This window comes from Accipiter gentilis, chromosome 1, assembly GCF_929443795.1.
Source record: "Accipiter gentilis chromosome 1, bAccGen1.1, whole genome shotgun sequence".
Lineage (NCBI taxonomy): Eukaryota > Metazoa > Chordata > Aves > Accipitriformes > Accipitridae > Astur > Astur gentilis.
In genome coordinates, this window is record NC_064880.1 from 25,259,627 (window position 1) to 25,282,752 (window position 23,126).

A 23,126-nucleotide genomic window follows, 5' to 3' on the forward strand; every position below is an offset into this window, starting at 1 on the left:
TGTTTGCAAGGCCCACTATGTCCTATCTCTTGGCACGAATATTTTGAAGACACTGGAAGGACGTTGTTACAGCACTTGTTTGGACCAGACAGCGGAAAGTAACATAAAGAGAAAATTCTACAGTTGTTAATTTGCCACACAAGCAGCTTTTCTAAAACTTCTGTAATTTGCTATTTGCTGCTGCCTTGGTGGCTGGTTGCTAGATAAGAGCAACTGATTACATGCCTCAAAGCATTATGCCAGCAAACACGGTAGCAGTGTTGTTTTGCCATCTCAGGGAGCATATGCTGAAACAGTAACTAACTCATAAGGAATCCAGACCATGCTAGAGCCTCAGACCTAGCAGCCACCGTTAGGAGAGGCTGTTTGATGTTTTGTGTCTGCAAATATTATTATTATGGGCTATCTGAAGAGGAAAAAAATAGGCAGTAACTGCCCTATTAGAGGAAGAGCAGCTCTCTTGAAGAAGAAAATTTGTCAGAAGGGGAGATTATTAAAAGGTAGCCAGAGCCTGCCATCAGGAAAATTATAGTCTTGCATGATGAAATGCAAGATTCTTCAGAATTACAAAGCTCCTATGTGTGGAGACAAGAACACTTCCCTTTCCTAGAAGCTAGGACTAAATATTTAAGAGTTCTTTCTTTGGATGCTTTACCAAGGACTAAACTTGCTAGCCCACAGTAATATAGGTAGTTGTGATGTGGGGCAAGTGGATGGTAAGGCAAAGACCTCCTATCAAGCTGTCAGTAATACTGCCAAGCAAATAAACTGTTTTGTTTTCTAAATCTGCAGGGTAAAAACTATGCTCTGTTTTCTGTGGTCTTGGTATAGGCAGCTGAGGCACAAAAGGAAATGGGACTTTCAAGCTTAAGCATTCATTGAAAACTTAATCTACTGTAATCTCACTATAATAATGAGAAGTTATCAATTTGCACTTTTTGTAGACAGGCAGAACAGCTGTGAGGTGGGTTGAGAGCCCAAGCAAATTCTGTGCAGATACTTTACCAGTCTGTGCCAAAATGCTCAGAGAGGTGGATTTAAGAAAGGAACAGCATCCCTTAGGTAGGAAAATATTACAGCATCCCCAACTGTTAGAGCAGAAACCAAGGCAGGGAGGGAAGGTGAAGAGGATATCATGTGCCACAGTGGCAGTGTGACAATTGAGCTGTGATCACTGTTTGGATCTCCTCAACTCCATCCCATCCATGTATAGGATAAAATAACAAGTAGTTCTTGTTACTTTTGTGAAATCTTTGGGATATTCCCCTTTCTGTTCAATTCTGTATACATGTGCTTTTATTTCTGTCCCTGCTATGCCTCCATGGGAACTAAGCAGTACTTTTCTGAGGCAGCTTACATAATTGCCTGCACTTTTACATCTGCATCTCCTTTCTCCATTCAGAGATAAAGTCTGATGTTTATTTCTTCTGTATCGTCTAGAAAGCAACTTCGTGCTGGCTGCTGCACTTCATAGTTATAATGAAACTGCATGATTCCTTAGTGGCATATTGATTAAATGTGTTGATTTGGCAAAGACAGATATCTTGTCCCACTTCCTTGAGGTGATTTTGGTAGTACTAATTTTCTTTGGGCTCATTTTAAAAGGAGGGTAACTCAATTTGTCTGCTTTTCACCTCCCATAATTGGCCAGTGTGCCCACACTAAGCTGTGCAGCAACATCCTAAAATGAAGCTAAACAACAGAACTCCTAAATGCACAGCCCAGCTCCTCACAGGTAGCGCAGCAATGCCTGAAAGTGCAGCTTCCGCGGGGGTGGCTTGTTACTGGCTGGACTCATCGCATACCCCAGAGAGGTCCTGCAGGAAATAAGCACGTACCACAATTGCTGGTCAGAACTGAAAGAGGGCTTCAGTCTTCAAAAGCTTCTGTGTTTCACACAGTCTGAAATGTGCCTGTCAGTCCACCAAATGGAAGCAAAGTGAATGAGGGTTTGAAAACCTTCACTCCTCACTACCACCTTTTCCCTGCCTCTGCAGGGGTTTCTGGGGTCTGTCCTGTCTGTCTCTGGCAAAGCAAGCACCAAGAGGTACTCTAGGACATGAGCTTTTATGATAATACAATGTAATTGGGCGTGTTTCTCTTCTATGTTTCATGTACTCCTAGACATCTGAGCAGCAGCTGTAAAGGAAACTTGCAGCAATTAAGTAAGTTTTGCAAATGGAGAGGTTCTTGTCTGCTTTTGGCAAGACAGGTCATGAAAAACCAGAACTGGTAGAAATCTGTGGAGCTGTGTCTTCCCATACCCAGGATCTTGAAAAAAAACAATGCACTTAACACCTGAAAGCTCATAGGTGGGAAAAGAAAAATCCCCTTGACTGCAGTAAAAGCTCTTTGAAAGGACTTGGCAGTTAGGCATGTTTCTTCTGTCATAACCAAAGCAGCAGTTCAGTCCCCAGGTTCACTGTTTTTTCCTGTCTCCCTACTGTTTTCGTATTAGTGTTTTTCATGTGTTTGTGAGAAGGGAAAAGAAAAGAGGCAATCTTGTGAACATCCTTTCTTCCTTTTACTTAGGCCAACTGTTTTCACTGTTTGCATGCAAAACCCAGTAAGTATTGCTGTTCGGTTCAGGTGGCTTCCAGCCTGTGCAAAATGCCAGACAAACACAGCAGGAAATGAACTCCCTGTGCCAGAAGGCTTCAAGGGAGGCTGACTTCTGCTAAATTGAATTCTGAACTGTAAGTTTGCAGCCTCTAGAAGAAAAAGGTCTGGAAATGTTAGCATCCATCCTTGTATGACATTTAAAGCTAAAACCCTGTTGCACTTTGCATCTTCTTACTCCTTCTGGCTTAATAGGATTGTCTAGTCTGCCCGGTAAAGTTGGGGGACTGTGAGTATGCTAGTCATGTACTAGAATATTGGCTGGTAGCAAGCTGAATTATAATGACTGCCTGATCCTTCCCATTATAAGACTGCATTTCAGCTTCTTGTAACTTTGCTATGGTTGGCAAGGTAGGTTAATGTTTTACATGACCTATGTGCCTGTGTCAGGCATGCAGAGTGAACCGACACCTACCTGTCAGCCAGTGATGCTGGACAAAGCTACTTCTCCTGCAATCAATACTCTGCAGGTACTTTGTATTGGCAAAAAGAGAGAAAGGTTTGCTTTGCTCCTCTCACCTCAACGGCTTCATTCAGACCATGCAGCACCAGAGTCACACAATAATACTTTGTCATCATAGTGCACATGTATTGCAGAGTCACTCAGGTGACCTCAATTCTGGCATTTTTTTGTTTCTGTGCTCTTAATGTTGCAGCCTCAGGAGGGCTGCCCCATGCAGGGTAGAAGTGTGCACAGGTATGGGTGTAATACTTAGACAGTAATTGCCCTCTGGTTCCCGAGACAGTAGGGCAGGTGGATGAGGAGCCCATCACTTCAGCAGGGGTTTAAGACAAGGAAGTAAGACTACAAAGAACACTGGGCACCAGGTCCTCCTGATGAGAGGTGCTAGTAGCTGTATCAAGCATTCATGTGCCTCCTAGGGAATCACTGAATATGTGTCTTAATTTGTCCATTGGTGGAAGAGGAGTAATATTTACTATAGATACAGCAGTTGTCAGGGGATTGCTGAGATATTACAGCCAAATAGTTTAATGATTGTAAAAGCAGGTTGTTTAACTGCAGTCTCTTTTGTGCACTGCAGTTAGCATGTCTAATAAAACATCAACATTGCTAGTGTTAGAAAACTTGACATATTTGGGGTTTGTAGAGTTTTGTTCTACAAAATCCAAGTTGCCAACACAGCATGTTACCTGTGCTTACATTCAGACAGCACAATTCCTTGTACGTGCCTTATTTAAAAAAAAAAAAAAAAAGAAAGAAAGAAAATAAATTAGTGGGATGTCTAATACAAATAGGTGAGATATCTAGTACAGCTTCAGGACCTGGGGAACCTGTGGAGTTATGGTCTACTGTATTTAAAATTACACATTGTGTTATCTGTGTAGCTATTGGTGGGAAGGCTGGCTTTGGCATTCTTATATCTTTATTATGCGTTGTGAAAGGGTTACATTTGGGGCTAGCTTTCCCTGTAAGTAGCTAGTGACTCCTATAGCTAGTAACTTGTGCTGGTTTTGGAAGTGGTGCTATTTATAAGGACGTATATTGCTTTTTCTTACTTCCTACCTTACAGCACCAGAAGGGAAATAACATCTTAAACCTCAAGAGGCTATGGTGTGCCCTTTCTCCTTTTGTTAGCCTAATTCATCCCTCCCTCAACTCAGTGTAAACAGTGATTTAAAGGTCCAGGAGGACTAATTGAATTGTGGAACCAATAGTATTTCTACAGCACAGTTTCAAGTGATTTGCAGCTCATTTCAGGTAATCCCATCTTCTCTTTTCCAGCTGTGATAAAATGCAGGAGTAAGGAATGAGAGGGAATTTGGCCTTCTTGCCTCAGAAACAGTAGTATCTTTTCTAGTGGGAACATAAGTCCCATTAATTTATCAAGATTATAGTAGCTCTTTGGAGGTGGAGATAGAGCACTATCATGAAAAAAGCATAAGAAAAATTTCTTGCAGATGAAACATTGCGAGTAATACCAGTAAAATTCAACTTTATTTGTATTTAAAAAAACCCTGCAACTTGATAGATATGCTTCTGATTATTTTCTTTTTACATAATTTTAACCATATTGGCTAGGCATGAAGGAAATGGGAGTAGTACTTTGCACTGGAGTTCTATACCCTGGGATAGTACAATGTGATTGGATTTGCAGTGTGTGTGTTTCATTTTCTAATGTTGTGCTTTGGCACTTCCCTAAGCACTTGCTTCTTGCCAAAAAGAAAGCAGCGAACAAACAGAAAAATATTAACAGGAAAGAAACTTGGTATTCAGTTTTTAGACTTGAAAAACATCTAGTAAGCTATGTTACCCTGCAGTGAAAACGTGTGGCTGCAAATACTGCTGTACTTTGGGTAGATAAGGAATTATCTCATACACTCAACTTTGATGGGCTTGATGAAGTTTGACTTGGCTATAAGCAGAGACAATTGGATCTCTCTCAGCTCTGTCTTCATCTGTAATTGGTAACAGAGTAAGTTTTCAGATGCAGAGAATAGCTGACAGATCATGGAGGGGAAGATCTAGTTAAAAAAAGTTGGGAGGAAAGCCTAGCTAAACTGGTTGCTTTATTTTTCAGGTATCAAAGCAAGCCAAAGAGTTCCTGGAATATGTTTATGAGGAGCCATTGATTGATATCCAGCAGGAAAATCCCATGTTGTACAAGCATGTTGAACCTCTGGCAACTGTTGGTCGCCTGAGACAGCAGCTAAAATCTCTCCGAGCCTATTTGTTCAGCTGCAGAGCAGCAGTGGCTGAAGATCTGCGTAGAAGGTAAGAACCACAGACAACATACAGTACAAGGATGTAGTGTCCTTGTCATGTTGCTTTTTCTCCTTTTTTTTTTTTTTTTTTTTTTTTTTTTGGTCTTGCAATCTAGTTCTGAAGGCGTTACCCATTTAGAAAGACGTTTGTGCTTGCATCTGACTTCCCTGGGCAGCTGGGTTATCTACTGCCAAAGAAAATGGTTTTATAGGGTCTGAGTATCTGAAGTTGTTCTTGACAGCTATTAGCGCAGGGGTCACATGTTGTGGTGAGCATCTTTTACTCCTCCATGGGGTCCCTGGCTGTGCGTGAGTATTTTCAGTCAGGTGTGATACCTCATGCTCCCTGCCGTGGCATCACAGTGTGGTAGCAACCATTGGGACCTTTGAAACACCTCACAGTATGGCAAAACATGAGGGAGGCCAGAGTCAACCACCTGTCCAGCGCTTCTGCCCTCTTCTGTGATATGATCTCACACAAAGGCAGAGGCCAAATGTAGTCCCCTGGCACATGACCCAGCATGTGATTTATGTGACACCAGAGTAGTTGTGCTCTTGCTCAGCCACTATCTTTTCCATGCATGACATGCTGTGCTCAGTGTTCTGTTCATTGGAAAACACATGGTCACAGCACAGCAGAAGGTGTTTCATATTGAGTTTTCTGTGGTGGAAACTAGTTTTAGAAAAAGTGAAATTCTTTTTAGAAGTGCTGTATCTTAGCCCATTCAGCTGCTGCTCCATTTTTCTAAGGAGCTAAAAATTAACAGTCATCTTAAAACTATCAAGCCACACTTGTAACCTTAAAAAAGTCAAGTTACTTTTGTTGTGGATCTCTGAAAGAGATAGGGAGATGTCTCTGCCCATGCCATACTGGGAGGTGAGTGGTACCAGGCACAGGCAGCTGACCTGCATCTGTAAGCATTTGTATCACCCCAAGTTTGTAAGACAAGACCGCAAATAGGAAAGCCACTGCTTTGGAATTATGAGCTGCTAAAGGGCAAGAAAGCAGATGACATCAGTGACTGTATTTTGAGCGTGGTGTTTTAGGGATGGGGGACCTGAATTCTCTGGGAAGAAGAGGAGGCTGCACTAGCGTCTTTATCCCAGGTAAGGAGTGATGCGGTATGCTGTTCGGTACATAACCTATGTCATTGCTTTGATGAACTACCTAGAACAACGAAGAGAAGGATATAGCAACAGGTTTCTGGAAGGTACTGCTGAGTCCTTGTGTCAGACCCCTGTGTGTTAATCTGTGTTTGTGTCTTACTGCTCAGTTCCTATTATTTGATAAGGTAGCTTACAGCATTTTAAAAATGAGGATGATTTTTCTTTTATTCTAGAGGGTGGTATTATCTTGCAGAGCTGTTTTGTTATTCAGCTATAACTTTCCTATGCCATCTTCTTCAGCTGCAATAAAACTAAAAGGAGAATAAGATTTGTGAAGGCTGCCATTTAGAAAAAGTAGCAGAGAAGAAATTATGCTTTCTGATAAATGCTGAAGAAAAGAATGCCCTGATTAAAATAGACAGGAGGAGGCATGAGACTGAATGGACTTGGGTAAGAGAGTGAAAGAAGAGAGATCAAAGGAGGCCTAAGCAGAGAAATCAATGGACTACAGACAAAGGCATGAGGGAAAGCCAGGAGAAGGAGTAGATTCAAAGAGGGAAGAGATCTCAGGAAATTAAGAGTTAATGAAGAAACCAGGACAAAGAGGGAGCCCAAAACCCTTCCTCCAAAAAGGAGAGATGACAAGTGCTCAGGAAATGCGGAGAGGAGAGAATGGACAAAAATTAACACAGAAATGGGTGCATGGTCTTTTCTTGGGGCGAGGAGGAGAGAGGAAAAAACCTCCCTGTATCAAAGTGAAACACCCAGAATGGCAGAAGGGGAAACAGGGAAATACTCCAAATGCTCCCTTTTTTATCTTATGTTCCTTCACACTGTCTCCAATTAAAGCTTTCTGTGGTGGAGAGGAGCACCCCAGCCCAAGAAGGGTTTGCTTTTTTACTAGACAAGCATCTCCAGTTTGGTAGGACTTGTTAAAAGAGCTGTAAAAGCCACTGAAGGAATGTACAAAACGCACCTTAGAGTTCAGCTCCTTCTTGCTCTGTGAAGTCGCTGTTGGGGTGGGTTTGGTGCTCCGTTGGTCCCCCAGATCTCCCCCCTAAGAGGTTTGCAGAAGTGGAAAGGAAGAAAAGTTCTTTTCCCAGAAGGAGTTATTCCTTGCTCAAAACTGGTCCCAATGGCTTTGCTTTCTGCATGTAGTATCACAGTATGCAGACATTCACTATCAATATGATGGCTTTGTAGAGCACAGCTGAAAAGTAAACAAAGAAAATATGTGATTTAAATTTCCCTTTGGTTGATCACACGGGCAACTTGCAAGAAAAGGAGGCATTTAAACAATACGGTGAGACAGCATTAGTAAATTTAGTACTGTTTCCTAGTTAGAAATGAAGGGCTGGGGGAGAAAATCCAGTTATCTGTCCTGCTCTAAAAACATTTTTTTTTCTGCTTGGTCTTCACTTTAGTATGTGAATGACTATTAATCACAAGAAAGTGAACACAGCATCTTGAAGACCTGTCAGACCCATATAAACAGACTGAAACAAACTGTTAATATTGCTGTCTAGGGAGAACTAAAAACAGGCTGATTAATTGTATTGGCACCTTGCTGCCTTTGGGACACTGATAGAGCCTGCCTTATTAGGGAAAAGCAGATCACTCTGAGGTTTCTTTTATTAATACTATTTGCATTATCATCTTCTTTAAATCTATACCTTGCTCTTGAACCCAGATTGCAAAATGAAGATGGCAGTGAAGTTAGAAACTCTTGGTGTCCTCTGGGAAGACAAAACTGTTTACAGTGCTTACAAGTAACTTTTTCTGAAGAATTCCAGATGTCTATAAACCGGGTTGGCTCAGGATCCAGTTGGCTTAAATGTGGAAATGTTATTAATAATGCTTGGTGTGCATAGATAGGTACTTTAGGAACTTTGCAACTTGGCATCTAGCAGAGAACTCGGGGCTGAACCATACTGTGAACTTTGAAGAAGCAAGTGACTAAGTAGAAAGAAAGGAAAAAATAAAAACAGAAGAAAGGAAAGGAAGCAAAAGAAATCCCAAAAGTAGCTAGAAGGGTCACAATAAAAGTGGTCTTCATCAGTTATAATGATTTGTTCTCACCTATTGGTGCACTGGATTCTAAGCTTTTTTTATATTTGCAAGGGAAAAAAATAAAGGAACTCAGACTTGGCTGGGAGGAGAAATAAGGCCCTCCACCGGTGCATATCAGCAGCATTCCTCTGAGGTTAGCCAGCTGAGACTCTGAACCTGTTGCTGAGCTCCCTGTTTTACAAGGGACGTTGTTATGCCTTGTTTGCTGTGGCTGTCACCTCAGTATTGCAACAGACATAATTTGTCTCAAATGTCTTTACTCAACAAGTTCTTGCTTGTTTTGGTTGCCTTGCTTTGTGTGGATGCTGTTCAGGCAGAAACATAAAAGACCAAAACCTAGAGCCAACATAGAATTAGTACAACTGGAGCTGTATAGATCCCAGCACCACCTGCAGATTGTGGGATGATGAATGAATGGCACAGGCAAACAAGATGGAGTCAATAAAATTGATAGTTAGGAAAGAGTGAAAATCTCAAGAGTCCATTAAATAATGAGGTTATTCTGTGAAGCTGTGCTGAATGATGCAAGTTTTGTTCTGGTTTTGCTTTCTTCCTTTTATCTCTAGACATAAGATATGCTAACAGTGTGTCTGTATGCCACAGCCTCTTTTCCTCTGTTCTTGTCATGGTTGAAGGATCTTCAGGTCAAGCAACTGTCAGAATGATTTTTTGGGAAGTCTTTGGGTACCTCAATGTCTACTGTAGGGTAGGCTAACCCAGGTCAACCTGGGAGCTCTCTCTGCTCTCTCAGCTATACACTTAAACTTGCAGTTCAAGTGTTGCTAGCCCAGATATTTTAGACAGATGGCAGTGGCACAAGGTAAATGTTTTGCAGCACGTTCCCCTGTACATTAGTGCTCGTTGCAGTGCCCTCACTCTGTAAATAAATCTTCTGAATGGTGGTGAGAAACTCTATGGAAAAATTTCCCTCTTTTTACTCATCTTTGTCTGATACCATTTGTCCATCAGCTCCAGAACAACAATACATCAGTTTTACCCTAGCAAAGCTCCAGTGCTGGATGCATTACTTAGCGTCTTACAAGAAGACCAAATTAGAGCTTGCTGTTGCAGCAGGAGGTTAAAGGTATATCTCCAGTGCTGCAGACGTGGTCCTGGCTGAGCCTGCCGGTCTGTCAGCACGATGCGAAACAAGCCCAAATTCAGTTATGCTGAACAATAGAGTCCTGTCACTTCCTACAGTGAGGCCTTAGACATATCGCTTCTGACACAGGAGTAGATGACTTTAAAAATATTTGTGTGGCAATTGGGGAACCTGTCTAAACACATCACAGGAATCCTGAGTGATCTTATGCAATCGCTATACCACCAAATACCTCACGTATGTTAAGCTGGGGCTATGTCATCTTTCAGACCAAGGACAATAGAAGGTCATTAAGTCATGTCCAGACTGTCAAAGGAGACTGTTTCTCCATTTTCTTTGCAATGAGCAGGCCATTTGGAGAGTGGAAAATCCCAAAGCAGGACAACAAAGACACAACTTGTGAAAGCAGTAGACTGCAAAAAGAAAGTCTGAGCAGGAAAGGAACAGAAGGATGTGGTTTCATAGCACTCAGGGCTCTGATTTAACGGTAAGACCAGCAGAAGAAAATTTGTTGCATGGGTGATTGGAAAGAGGGCAAGAGATAAATTCATTCAAAGAGGATATCTGGATATCCTGAGAGGATCCAGTGTTGAGACCAAACAACACCCCAAGTGAGGAAAGGTGAGAAAATAAATGCAGAGAAGTATGCACGAGCCATTTGTTGTTTTATATAGATTCTGCGTGCATGTAGTCATTGCAGTAGCTGAAATAAAGTATGCCTGTTGATGGAGCTCTTGCAAACAGACCACCTCTTTGCTTCAACTGATGTCTTTTTGAAGAAGTAACTGTGCATGCAGGGTCCTTGCAGGTTAACATCTTAAAAAGCATTTGGCTAAAACTGTAGGGGATGGAGTTAAGGTAGACTTAGCTTTCATTTCAACTAGAGGTAACAAATGGCTGGAGCAACAAGATGTGTGCCAGAGCAGCCAGGGTGGAGGCAGTACTGCTGTCTGTTCAAGCCAAGGGAAGGTTAAAAGCACAAGCCAATGCTCTACCATGTTAAGTGTCCACCTGAGGAGCATGCCAGGGTATATATGATAAGTTTTCCAGAGGACAGGTGGGTCTTTAAGTTCATGTTAGCATTTTCAGGTCTAGGGGCACACCTGCAACTCCTTGTCAAATTGATCAGCAGTATTAGACATCTTTCAAAATAGTAGTTTCCATTCACCTTTTGAGACTAGATTGCTTTAAAAAAAAAGTAATGATTTAAAAAGAATCATAGAATCATTCAGGTTGCAAAAGACCTTCAAGATCATAGAGTCCAAACATCATCCATGCCCACTAAAATAAGTTCCTTTTAGTTGTAGACACCACATCAAATGTGACTTGTGTCATTTTTATCCCTGTGTTTTTATATCAGAACTTCCAGCAGCAAACTGCAAGGGTTCAGAAGTGCCAGACAAAAGCAAGAGAGCATTTTCTTATTCTTCATTTCAAGTTAATTGGGGGATCTAAGCTATTTTGATTTCAAAATGAAACTGTGTGCTTCTAATTCTCTGCATCCTGCTTGTATTAAGAGCGGCACTTGATTACTGAGTTTGATCTGTAGTAATTCTTGTCTTTCACAATGTTACCATAACCTTGCTCAAGTAACCACAGAGGAGAGAGAGTTTTTAGCTGGAAGTTTATATACTGGTTCCCGATTGCTGATGGATGATAAGAGTAACTGTTTTAACATAGGGATGCCTGTGGGCAGTGTGGGCTGAGATACTTAGGAATGGCTATTCCCAGAACATAACCAGAAGACTGTTCATACCTCCCAAACGTGAAATGGTTCACAAACGCTTTTTTAGCCAAACCCATAGAATTAGAAAAAAATCATTAATCTGGTATAATACCACAATAATTAAATAAATGAGTGTTTTGTTTTGCTTTAAATTCATTGATTTATTATTACCTCCTGACTTTCAAATCACTGGGTTTTCCAGGGCCCCACTTCTCTAACTTTTTGGCTGGAAAGTTGGGGTTCTCCTCTCCCAACATACTTCCAGGAGCTGGGATTTTCAAGAAAGTACAAAATCAAAAGCCCGAATAAAACTATAAGAATTAGCAACACTTGAAAAAATACTGCTTTTCCCCCCTCGCCTCTGATGCTGTTCTCTACCTTAAATTAACAGATTCCATGTCAAATGAATTGCAAGAGAAAACCGAGGAAGAGATGTTATTTACCCTGCCACATATATTTGGGATAACTGGCAATTCACTGATACCCCTCTGTACTTCTAAAATCAAATAGTAACTCTGAAAAATTTGAGCTCCCATCAGTGAGATGAGAGCACACGCAGTTAGTTCTGTCCGTGTGCTACGCACACAGCTGCAGCTCTTGGTGGTGCACGCTGCAGGGCCTTCAGAGGTCCTCTTGCCCCTCGTCTAGGGGGCAAAAAAAATCCGGGAACAGTGGAATCGGCATGTGCTACCCTGTCAGCTGCTTTAGCTTGCAGCGTGGTGCCATAGCTTAAAAGTACGTTGGTGGTGGTGTCAGTTGCGGTGCCAGGGTATGAAGTGTGCTGGCTGAGGAAACTGGACTTGGTACCTGCGGTGTGGTGCCAGCGGTGGGTGTAGCAGCTTCCTGCAGAGGGGTGGAGAGGACGTCTGCATGGGGCTGCGTGCTAGACTGGTGCATCTGCGTCTCCCGTGAGTCAGAGCTCAGTCATACAATTCTCAACCTGGTCAAACAAGACGCTCCTGGCTGGCACATGAAAGCGTGGTGCCAGCTTCCCCTCCCCCTCCCACCCTAGGTTTCAACAGGCTTTTTGATACAAAAGAGACTTGGTTGTGCCCACCTGCCAGCTAACTTGATTTCTTTTGATTGCGCTGTAAAAAGAAGAGTTCGCTCTGCTTATCACGTTTGTACTTCGGTTATAGTGTCAGGCTTGGGCAGATTAATCGGTTGTAGCTTTAGCAGAGCTGTCAGGGTATTTAACCCACTGGAGAAAAATTACCTAAGCTGATGATAAACAGGCTTTAAATGCAGAGCAATTACTTAGTGCTAACAAAGCACCATGACTACACACTTTGTCCAAACGCAAAAAGCAAAGTCTTATCAGTGGTTCTGTTTGCAGGACAGCACTAAAAGATAACCTTTGTTTGTGCAAATACTTACCTGATAAGATCATCCGAAAGGGAATGGATGAAATTTTTGATTCTCTCTCGCCTGAAGGTTATGCTTCAGATTACAAAGTATCAAATAAAAAAGAGTAATAATCACAAACTGAGAATGCTCAGTTCTTTCTTTTAGTTGGACCAAAGGTCTCCGATGAGGGGTTTCTTTCCTGCTTGCATTGATTGCTTTTATTTCTAGCACATAACAATAAACCAATTTAGAGACCTTTAACCAATAGGACTTTGGATTTCATTGTTCACAGGAACTGGTAAAGCTAGGGCGCTGGTTAGCATTGAACTTGGTTTGTTCACTGCAGGCTTAACCCTGACTGGTAGCCAGGGTTTACAGCACAGCAATCCTGTGACTCACAACTGTTCTGTTTTGCATCGAGGGTGAAACTAGTCCGGGAGTTTCCAAACTGTGAAAGCTTAGGAGGTGCTTTTAGTGGGACGTGTGCTCCATACCATTTGCCTCTCAAGGGTCACAGGTCACATTCTGAAGCAGCAAAGGTTTGAGTTTTTATTGTGATGAGTCTTAACATCTTGCATTTGACCTCTGTCTAGCTCACTCCAGTTTTTTTCTGTGTTAAGATTTGACAGAATGCTCTTAATTGACCAACTTAAAAAAAAAAAAAAATCCAGTTCGTTATAGCACATGGATCAAAAGATTTACAAAACTGACGTCTTCTATTTTGCTTTCGAATAACTTACCAGAGATTTCCCATTTGGTGTTTGTAAAGGACCTTTATATCAAGGGAAAAATAAAATGCAAGCACGTGTTTTGGTCTTTTTGGATCAAGGCCTTATATTAACCCAAGCATGCTCAAAGCTCCATCTCATGCAGAAAGTAAATACATATTTTCTAGTGAAATGTTTCTAAGTGTATTTATCTTAGCCTGCTCTGTGGTCTTTGTCAGATTTTTTTAGACACGAATGTGACTTTAGGTTGATTTGGATGACATGTAGCACTTCGTCTGGATGCTAATGCAATGGCAGGGCGTTTGTGTGAGTCCCATCTTGCCTGCTGTACTCTACTGACTTTGGCTTCCTTTGGCCAATTTCAGTTGCAGCTGACAGAAGGACAGAGGTGGCAAAGACATTATGTTCCAAAGGAAGTGTTTGGGTCGAGAAGCAAGAGGCTCTGAATTAGTCCTGTGTGCCCCCTACTGAAAAAGACTTTATATAAACCGTCACCTCATTAGGCTGAGAGAACCTGTGCAGACAAGCAAGCTGTTGGAAACCAGCTGTCATTCATTTTCTTGCTCATTGGACTACTTGGTCTGTGTGGATTTTCTGCTCCAACTGATTTGCTTGCATTTTATGATGAGTTTTTTTGAAAATGTGTTTGAATTTTATATTCTGGTGCTTCTTAAGCTCTTGTTCCCCACCCACTAAAGGCTGACAAAACTGGCAATAAACAGACACATTTTTGGGAGGTGGCTTCACAAGTTATGTTCAGGCAGCTGTTGAGCATCAGTTTTTCTTTCCAAATGGGACTAGAGAAGTTTTCTGGAGGACATCTTAATTGCAGATGTGCAGCACAGCAAGATGTGTTTTTGAAACAGCCGCTCAGCTCACCACAGGTGTTGTGAGGGTGCATCATTTATATTTAAAATGATCAGGGACTGAGCTGCCTACTTTTAGGCAATTTCAGTGGTTTCACACCCATGAAGCTGTGCGCTCTCCACCTTTGGTGATGTGGGCAGGTGTATTGGGAACCATGCAGGAACTGGTCTGGTTGCTTCGTAAGAAATTTTGTAAATGCTGTTGTACATATGAGCTCTAGCTGCTCAGCTGTTTTTCTGTAGCCCACCACAACCAAACTGTGATTTTTCGAGTCAGTAGGAGGACTGCAAATCTGAAGCTGGACCAGCCTTACTTACTGAGGGTTTTCTAATGCCTCAGTTTCCATAGAGTGCCTCTCCCTTGAGTGCCAGGTATATGTGTGTGTGTGTGTATGTCTTGCATAAGACTGCAAGGACAGTACCCTCTTTTTTTCCTGGAGATAGATTTGGAAGGGAAGAGGGGTGATGGATGCTGGCTCTGCAGAGTTGCTGCTGCAAACTAACATATCTCAGGGAGGGGACAGGTACAAGGAGAGGATGACTGTCACCAGGGTCTGTGCTGGCTGAGACGCCCCCTGACAAAGGAAGTCCCTCAATCATGAGTTTGCTTTTTATCTGCACACTTTTTATAAGGAGTTAGAACTTGCAGGAAATAAAATGCAGTCCTTGAAGGCAGGGGAACATGATGTTAGTCATTGATATTAGTCATTGACAGTTTCTGCCTTATGGGCTATTCTGGCTATTTCCTGAAAAAGGAATTCTTTCATTAGCTAATTATTTTCCTTAGCAGTGCTGTAAGGGCATCAGCAAATAATAAAGTTCCTGGCAAAGCTACCACACTGTTTAGCACCTGCCTGTGTGATCATGGGAGAATGATGGGGAAATTTTAATGAAAGAAATGCTATCAGAGCTGAAAAATACTAATGGCTTCAAAATGCTGTTCAGATTTGACTCCTTAGCAATCAGTTTTAATAAATCCATGTGCAAATGAGGAATCCCAATGTCATACGTTGTCTAATATCTGGATTTTGACTGTTTTCTAGTGGTCTTTGACATTGTGTCAAATGTATTATGAAGGTGTGATGCAGCAGAGCCACTGGAACACATTCACCTCCAGTAGGAGCAATGGTATAGCCTAAAGAACTGAAAGGGGAAAATGCAGTATCCCAGAAGAGTGCTGTAAGGCTGGCAGTTCCCAGTTGTCAGTGCCTTGCTTGCAGGATTTCCCCTCCCACCCCAATAAAGCTTAGATTTTTTTCAAAAGTACAAAAGGAGTATGAGACTTTGTACCACTCACCTTAACAGCAGTGAAAAGTCCTAGTCCCTCCAACACAGCTTTGAAACCATCGGTTTAAGATAGTCATTTAAGACAACTAATGGAGTAGGATGAACCAAGGTGCTTCCATTATTTCTTAGATTCAGTGTTCTGTCAAAGATTGCAGTTGGTACTTATATCCCTGCTGATCTGTGTTTTAGCTAATTATGTTGTAGCAGCTTCTGAAATCTCTTCTTTGAGTTCCTGTGTACTTTCTCGTTAGTCTTATATAATAATCATGTGAGTTCATATCAGCCTTTCAGTATCTTTGGGTTTTTGAACATGTCCAGTGGTCTTTCTGTTCACTGCCGTTTAGTTCTACCATTAGAAACCCATCTTTGCCAGAGCTTTGGTCATGCACGTAATAACATCAAGAATTTCATTTCTGTATTGAATTAAAACTACACCGTTGTAATGTAGGAACTGAGTTCACAATTTCTTCTCTAAGCAACATTTAGCATAAAATAGTTGCACCTCTTGAGATGCTTGGTTGCTTTTTTTGCAAGAGTGATGTGATTCTTCACTTCCAATGATACCTTAGCGTGGTGTTTTATTTGTTCTGCGTGGATGGAAAATAAAGATGATCAGCTTGTTGTGTGCATGCGAAGACAGAGATTTTAATTAGATGCACTTTTTCTCTTCCTGACATTTCTATGGCAGATACATGGGTTTTCATAAACTTTTCCTGCTAACATCCACTTACCTTTACAAGGTTCATTTTTCTGTGTAATGTTACTTTAACCCAGTTTTTCATTTTACTGCAAGTCACTCTAATTAGGACATCTCTTCTCTGTTCAAGTTTCTGTAATTTAGCTTTACTGAACAGGTCTATCAGTGGATAATCAATGGTCTTGCCTGAAACCTTGGTTTATGTAAGGAGAATGTGCCTTTCTCAAGTAATTATAAAGTCTATACCAATACATATATTTCTGTATGCAAAAGGGAATTAATATCAATCAACTTTATGTTGGAAGAACAGTATCTGCCTGACATTTTTCCCAATATAGTTATTTCAGTTACAAAACCATAAAACACATCTGAAATTGTTACAGTTTTCTAGCAGACCAGGAATCTTGTGCTAAAAACTGTAAGAAATACTTTTAATGTGTAGTTTGAGTTATTTGGTTTTATTACTGGGTTAATTGTTTAAAAAACACCTGTGCTCAGGATGAACTTTCAATGGCTGTAAATGTCACGGCACATCCTTACCTGACAGTTGGAGAATGACACTGGCACAGCACTTATTGTGGAATTGTGCCCATGAGGAATGCTGTAAAAGTAGTTGGTGCTTACAGGGTGACATAATTCCAGTTTCTGACAAGCGCTCTCTCTAGCATCATTGTTCTGCAGTCTTTTGGTGGGGAGAGGAAATCTTTTGAGTTTCCCAGTCACCAAGGCATGACACATCCATTTTTCTCTATTCCAGGATCTTTCCCAGGGAGTATCTTCTCCAGCAAATCCATCTTTATTCTCTCGCAGACCTTCAGCAGGTAAGTTTCTTCAACTAATTCTACCTGTTACACACCAAGCCTGTTCTCATTTTCAGTGCTAGTTGTACCTTCCCCCTTCTAGCTGATCATAGCATAAATCATAAATAGCTTTACTTCCAAGCCATCTCTGTGGTATATAGTCTAATATAAAAATGAGTTAACAGGGGAATTGGTTAGGGATGAGAGAGAGAGAAAGCCTAGAGCGTCAGTGTTGAAATGGGGCTAGAAAGAGGCTGCTAAAGAAAACTGTAGTCTGCAAAGAGAACTTTGCGGTGAGAAATTTTTCATCTCATCAATGAAGGCTCATCTAAGGCTCAGCCTACGGGGTGACAAGTAGTATTTATTTCTTTGCTTGAAAGAACAGTTATTCAGGAATTTATGGGTTTGTACAGTCCCTAGTGCAACATGCTTATTTACAAAGTCTGCTAGGCATTACCACAAGAAGGGAAAAAAATAAAATAAAAAAAAACCAACACAAAAACCTTAGCAAACCTGCTACACAAAGTTAAGCCATACAGTGTTACTATGACAGACGTGACTGCAGAAGAGCTAATGTGCCAGCAAAACGTCTTTGCATTGGTATCAATAGAACTAAGTAAACACCTTACAGTACATCTGCCTGAACAGCAGAATTTTATTATATACCAGATTAAACAAGAAGAATTTGGCAAAAAGCTGAAAAGAGAGGATAGGGAATCTAAGGTGAATGTGGTGCAGTGCACAGATGCACAACGGAGGAAGCAATGAGGTAAGACGAGCTAGCTGACCTGGGCACATCTGTGTTCACACTCTGATGCTGTTGCCAGTGATATGTAATACACATTATTTTAAGCTTCTTCCACTGGTGTTTCCCTTGTCTAGTGGTTACTTTTCTGCAGGGTAACAGGTAGCATAGTCAGTTCTGGATGTTCAGTTGACACATTTAAGTTGAAGGAGTTCAGATGCCCTTCAGAGCTGGAGACTACAGAACTACAGAAAATATGTGTTTTGTTGGCCAGTGAAGTCCCAGGGTGGAAATGATTCCATATATAAAATAAAAAGGCCAGTCATCTGAGGTCTAAAACTGTTTCCATATCTTTTCAGCATGTTTTGCTATCTCCTCTTTAATAATCAAGCCATGAAAAAGCAAGCTACTTAACTCCAGAGCTGCAGTCTCCCTGGTGGGCCTGTCTGTTAGCCCCCAGTGCTTTGTAAGCTGCTTAATCAGTTCCTAACATTGGTAGTAGATGTTTTAGAAGCAATCAGCAGCTTATCAAGCACCCTGTGGGAGGGAGGGAGGGTAGAAGTCACAATTCATCCATTGATTTAGCAGTTCCCTTTAGCATGTCTCTTTGTATTTGCAAGACACCTTCTCTTCCCCTGAGGGCCCCAGCCCCAAACTTATCATATTTAGAGGCAATATAATTTGATTACCATTTCTGCTGGGGTGGGTTAAATTGCATTTACCTTTTAATCTAGCTATACCCTTGTTTTCAGCCTGGAGAGGATTTTCCACATTTCAGAGGCTTCAAGTTTGAAGTCGGATTGCTTGTTTTTGTCAAAGTGGAACTGGAGTGGAAAGGGGAGGAGGGCCCCATTGAGAAAATGAATCCAACAACCAGAGAAACACTAATACCCTTACAGCCCCTGCTTCCTCCTTGGTTTGCCCCTTACCGCTGCTTTCTCCCGATTGCTCATAATTTTCTACTGACCTGCAGTTTGGGTGGGTTTTAATCCTAAAAGTTTCTCCTCCTTTTGATTCCTCTGCTGCCTATTTCCTCATATCCATGGGCTGCTTTCGCACTGTATCCTGCTGTCATGTAGATTGCGTGTGTTTGGGGAATTAACTAAAAGGTTTATTAAAGATTAATGGAAAGATAAGGCATGGTGAGTGAATTAGAAAAGCAGAGAGGGGTAATCTGCAGATATAAGCAACCTTTACCCTGGTTAGTCCCAGCTCAATTCTGATTTGTTTCCTAGCCAAGTTCTCTTTAAAGATCCTAGAAAACATGGGTGGTTTCCTACCAAGCAGCTGAGTTTCAAATATGTGGTATGAGGATCTGTTCTTAGGTGCAAAAAAGTTGAAATGCCTGTTCGCCAGTAGGTGAAGCAGCATATAATACTATTCTAAAATGCAATCCAATTTAAAATCTCTTTCCAAGCTTACCAGAGCTCCATGCTTAGACCTTTTGGATGTGGCAGAGTACATAACTTGAGCTATCTGATGGTCTGGGGATTATTGTCACTTGGATCCTTTTGGACAGGGCTCTGCTGGGGAAGACCTTAACTGTGAGGTTAAAAGTAAGGTGGAAAAAATTTTAAAAAAACATCCTTAATTTTGGAAACTCACCAAATCCTGGTGAGGTAGTGGTTTTGCTAGTATTTTACTCATTAACAAATGTTTATAGTACATATGTGAGTAGGCCTGACCTTTAACCAGAGAGGCAGCAAGTCATGGTCTTTATTTGTATGTGCATGTTTATTTAAAACAAACACAAATGCACACATGCACCCCAGCAAGGTTTCACTGCAGACCAGAGCCCCAGGGACTACATTAAAGTTTACAGCAAGTCTATCTATGGGCATTCCCATGGGGTTTTCTTAGAATCCTCTTGTCATTGTTGTTGGAGGTGTTAGCAGACGAGATAACTAATTAGGTGCATTCAGATTTAACAAGCAGAAACACAAAGCATGACAGCTTGCTTATTCTGCCCCATTGGCTACACTTTCTTTCCTTTCCAACCCTCCTCGGTGTCATCTGCCCAGCGAATAATCTGCCCTGCGTCACCCATAACACCACTGCATCTGTTAGCAAGTTTATCCAGGGCTATTAAAGCTTTAAAGAGGGAGACCTCCAGTTGTTAGGAAGCAAGTATTCATTCCTGAAATTGATGGTTTTAGCAGACGTAGTACAGTGGAAAAATTGATTACTCTTATTTATGTGCAGTGTAGTCCCTGATGGTGCAGTCACAGTCCAGGGTAGCTTCACCCTAAACCTAGTGGTCATGTGAACGCTGTTCTCTGCTGACATTACTAATGGACATATCACTGGTTTTGTGGACATGTGGACATAGTTCATGCAAGCTGGAGTTAAAAACTATCCATTCATTTTGTGTGACTAGGGGGCTGCTTTTGGTGAGACTAACAGTTTTTACACCGTTATACGTTGATTTGGACAGAAGCTGACTCAGACAAGACTCTTGTATTTCTTGGGAAAAGTGAGTCTTGCTACTTACATTAGATTGCATATTAACAGGAGCTTTTAAAGCAAAAGACTTGAAGTGGCTATTGTGACAGTTCAAAATTCAGGTGCTTAATCCACACAGAGTTAACTAATGACTCGCCTGTTTTTTATGTTAAATAGCAAGATATACAAGTATACAAATATTATTGCAGTGATGGTCTTTGCTGTGCAAACACTCTTAGTCATGGCAATTATTTCATCCTGGTTATACTATGGCCAAAAGATATGGTGAAATAAAAAGGATCCACTGTAACAGCAAAATGACTGGATGTCAAGGAAGGAAATTGTGAGCAAAGTAGGAGATATAAAAAGATGATGACTGAAGACTTGTTTACACGGGAGCACTCAGGAAAAAAAATTTGAAGTGACAAAATATGGGAATTTAAAATGATGAGTTGAATTACATTGAATCACTGTGTAAATACAGTTATTCAAATATAAGTGTCTTTCTTTTGGTTTATCTCCATTTAGTTTGGAAGCAAAGTGAGCTAAATTGTATTAAGGCCATTTTCATTCTGAATGTGTATGTCCATACAGGGATTTAATGTAGTATAATTTATCCATTTTAACATTGTAGATAAACTAATCCCTTAAAATTTAATTAAAACATCCATTTACTTCAGATCAACTTTCCTGACTACCTGTAGATGAACCTACAAACAATGTGAAGAACAGCAGAGAGAAAGGATGAACAGGAGAGCCCTATTCTCACAATAATATAGCACAGGTCATACAGTGAATATGAGACATGCATAAAAATCCTTAATGGAAATGCTTCTTTGCAGAACACACAGCAAGCATGAGGAACTTAATGCCACGGTAATATTACTGAGGCCAGAAGTTTATCATCTTTGAGAGGATTAAGTATCCATAATGAGAATGTCCACAGTTACAGTATGTAAGATGAAGAGATTATAAGGTTTCAGAATAGACATATTATTTACTGAGGGGATTAGGAAGATGTCTTGCCTATTGACAGACGGATCAATGATTTCATCTTCCTCTGATGTATATGGTACTGATTATAGCGTCTGATAGGGTTTTGGACTAGGTGAACAGTTGGTCTAACAGAAGCATTCCCAATATGAAAATCTTAATGTTTCTGTTCAAGATTTTGCACATATAAGGTTCCCTAACAAAAATGTGGGGAATAAAAATGAACTTCAATGAAACTTAAGTTCCACCTAATTTGAGCCTAGTATATTGCTAGATCAGGATTAGGAAGCCTTAGAAGAACAAAGAAATTGTTAGGTCTAGTTCACTTTTCCAGGCTTTTAACCCATGTTGCACTTTCGTCACACCTCCTTTTCCAATGGCAAATTAGGGTGCTCCCTGTATTTTCCTAGACTGAGATGGGGAAGACTGGAGATGCTCTTTTTAGGATTTTTGCATGTGCAAAACTTCAGGTTGATTTAGACAAGTTGTTTCATGAGTCCCAACAATAGCAAAGACTGAAAGGAGATGTGGACTTTCCTTTGCTTTTTACTTGCTGGTTTTTTTCAGAAGTAAAACTTCTTTTCTGATCACTCAGTCCTCGTACAATTACTGAGAAATGCTCAGCTTAGATTTATACCATACAGCCTGATGACTTCCAAGCCCCATCAGTGGTGGTGTCCTTGCCCAGCAGTTCCTTTCTATTGATGCATAAGAAGGATGGGATGTGGCATCTAACCCACATGCCTGTGCTGGTAAAAAACAGTAGTGTGCACGTGGCTATATTGATTGACAAAACTGGGTTTTGGCCAACATACTTTGGGCTTGCTCTAGTTTAGGCGTGCTACTGGGATAGGTGCATGACAAACACTGCCCAGCCCACCCCAGCTCTTAACGGATAGAGCCATACTTGTTGTCCTGGTTTCAGCTGGGTAGAGTTAATTTTCTTTCTAGTAGCTGGTACAGTGTTATATTTGGGGTTCAGTATGAGAAGAATGTTGATAACACACTGATGTTTTCAGTTGTTGCCAAGTAATGTTTAGACTAAGTCAAAGATTTTTCAGCTTCTCATGCCCAGCTAGTAAGCAGGCTGGAGGGGCACAAGAAGTTGGGAGGGGACACAGCCAGGGCAGCTGACCCAAACTGGCCAAAGGAATATGCCATACCGTGTGACATCATGCCCAGTATATAAACTGGGGGGAGTTGGCCTGGGGGGTGGGGCTCAGGAGCTAACTGGGCATCGGTCAGCAAGTGGTGAGCAATTGCACTGTGCATCACTTGTTTTGTATACGCCAATCCTTTTATTATTATTGTCATTTTATTATTGTTATTATTAGTTTCTTCCTTTCTGTTCTACTAAACTGTTCTTATCTGAACCCATGAGTTTTACCTTTTTTTTTTCCTGATTCACTGGGTGAGGGGGGGCAGTGAATGAGAGGCTGCATGGTGCTTAGTTACCAGCTGGGGTTAAACCATGACACCTGTAAACGCATTAGTGCAAACTCAGTTATATCAATAAGAAAGTCTCTTGCTGTCATTTATTTCATTCAGTGATTCAATATAAGCTGTATCAGCTTAAACTTTTATTAACCAAAGATGTTTACCCATGTAGCTGTACCAGCAGATCCTTTTAAGTTTAGGCAAGCCCTTTTTTTGCTTGAGGGGCAGGAGGTGGCAAGTAAGAAGGAGAGCTAGGTTTCTGTCAGGCCTGGCTATGCTGAGATGGCTGAAGATTGTCTGTTGCAGTTCTCTGTTAGGAGTTCATGGTGCTCAATAAAGGCAGCAAAATGCCAAGCACATCTGTGCCGTAGCTGCCACAACTCAGAGTTCAGCACTGTAGTGAAAACATTGATTTACATTGCCAGCCTCCCAAGCA

At 41.2% G+C, this 23,126-nt stretch overlaps 1 protein-coding gene across 3 annotated transcripts in view; it reads left to right on the forward strand.

The window, feature by feature from the left end:
* The window catches only part of PLEKHM3 (pleckstrin homology domain containing M3), a 93,792-nt gene that overhangs the window by 40,072 nt on the left and 30,594 nt on the right, over positions 1-23,126 (forward strand). For all 3 annotated transcript variants that reach the window (XM_049808732.1, XM_049808742.1, XM_049808749.1), the window contains 2 exons: positions 5,160-5,353; positions 17,031-17,094. In XM_049808732.1, the coding sequence (XP_049664689.1) occupies positions 5,160-5,353; positions 17,031-17,094 (258 nt within the window). The remainder of the gene's footprint in view (positions 1-5,159; positions 5,354-17,030; positions 17,095-23,126) is intronic.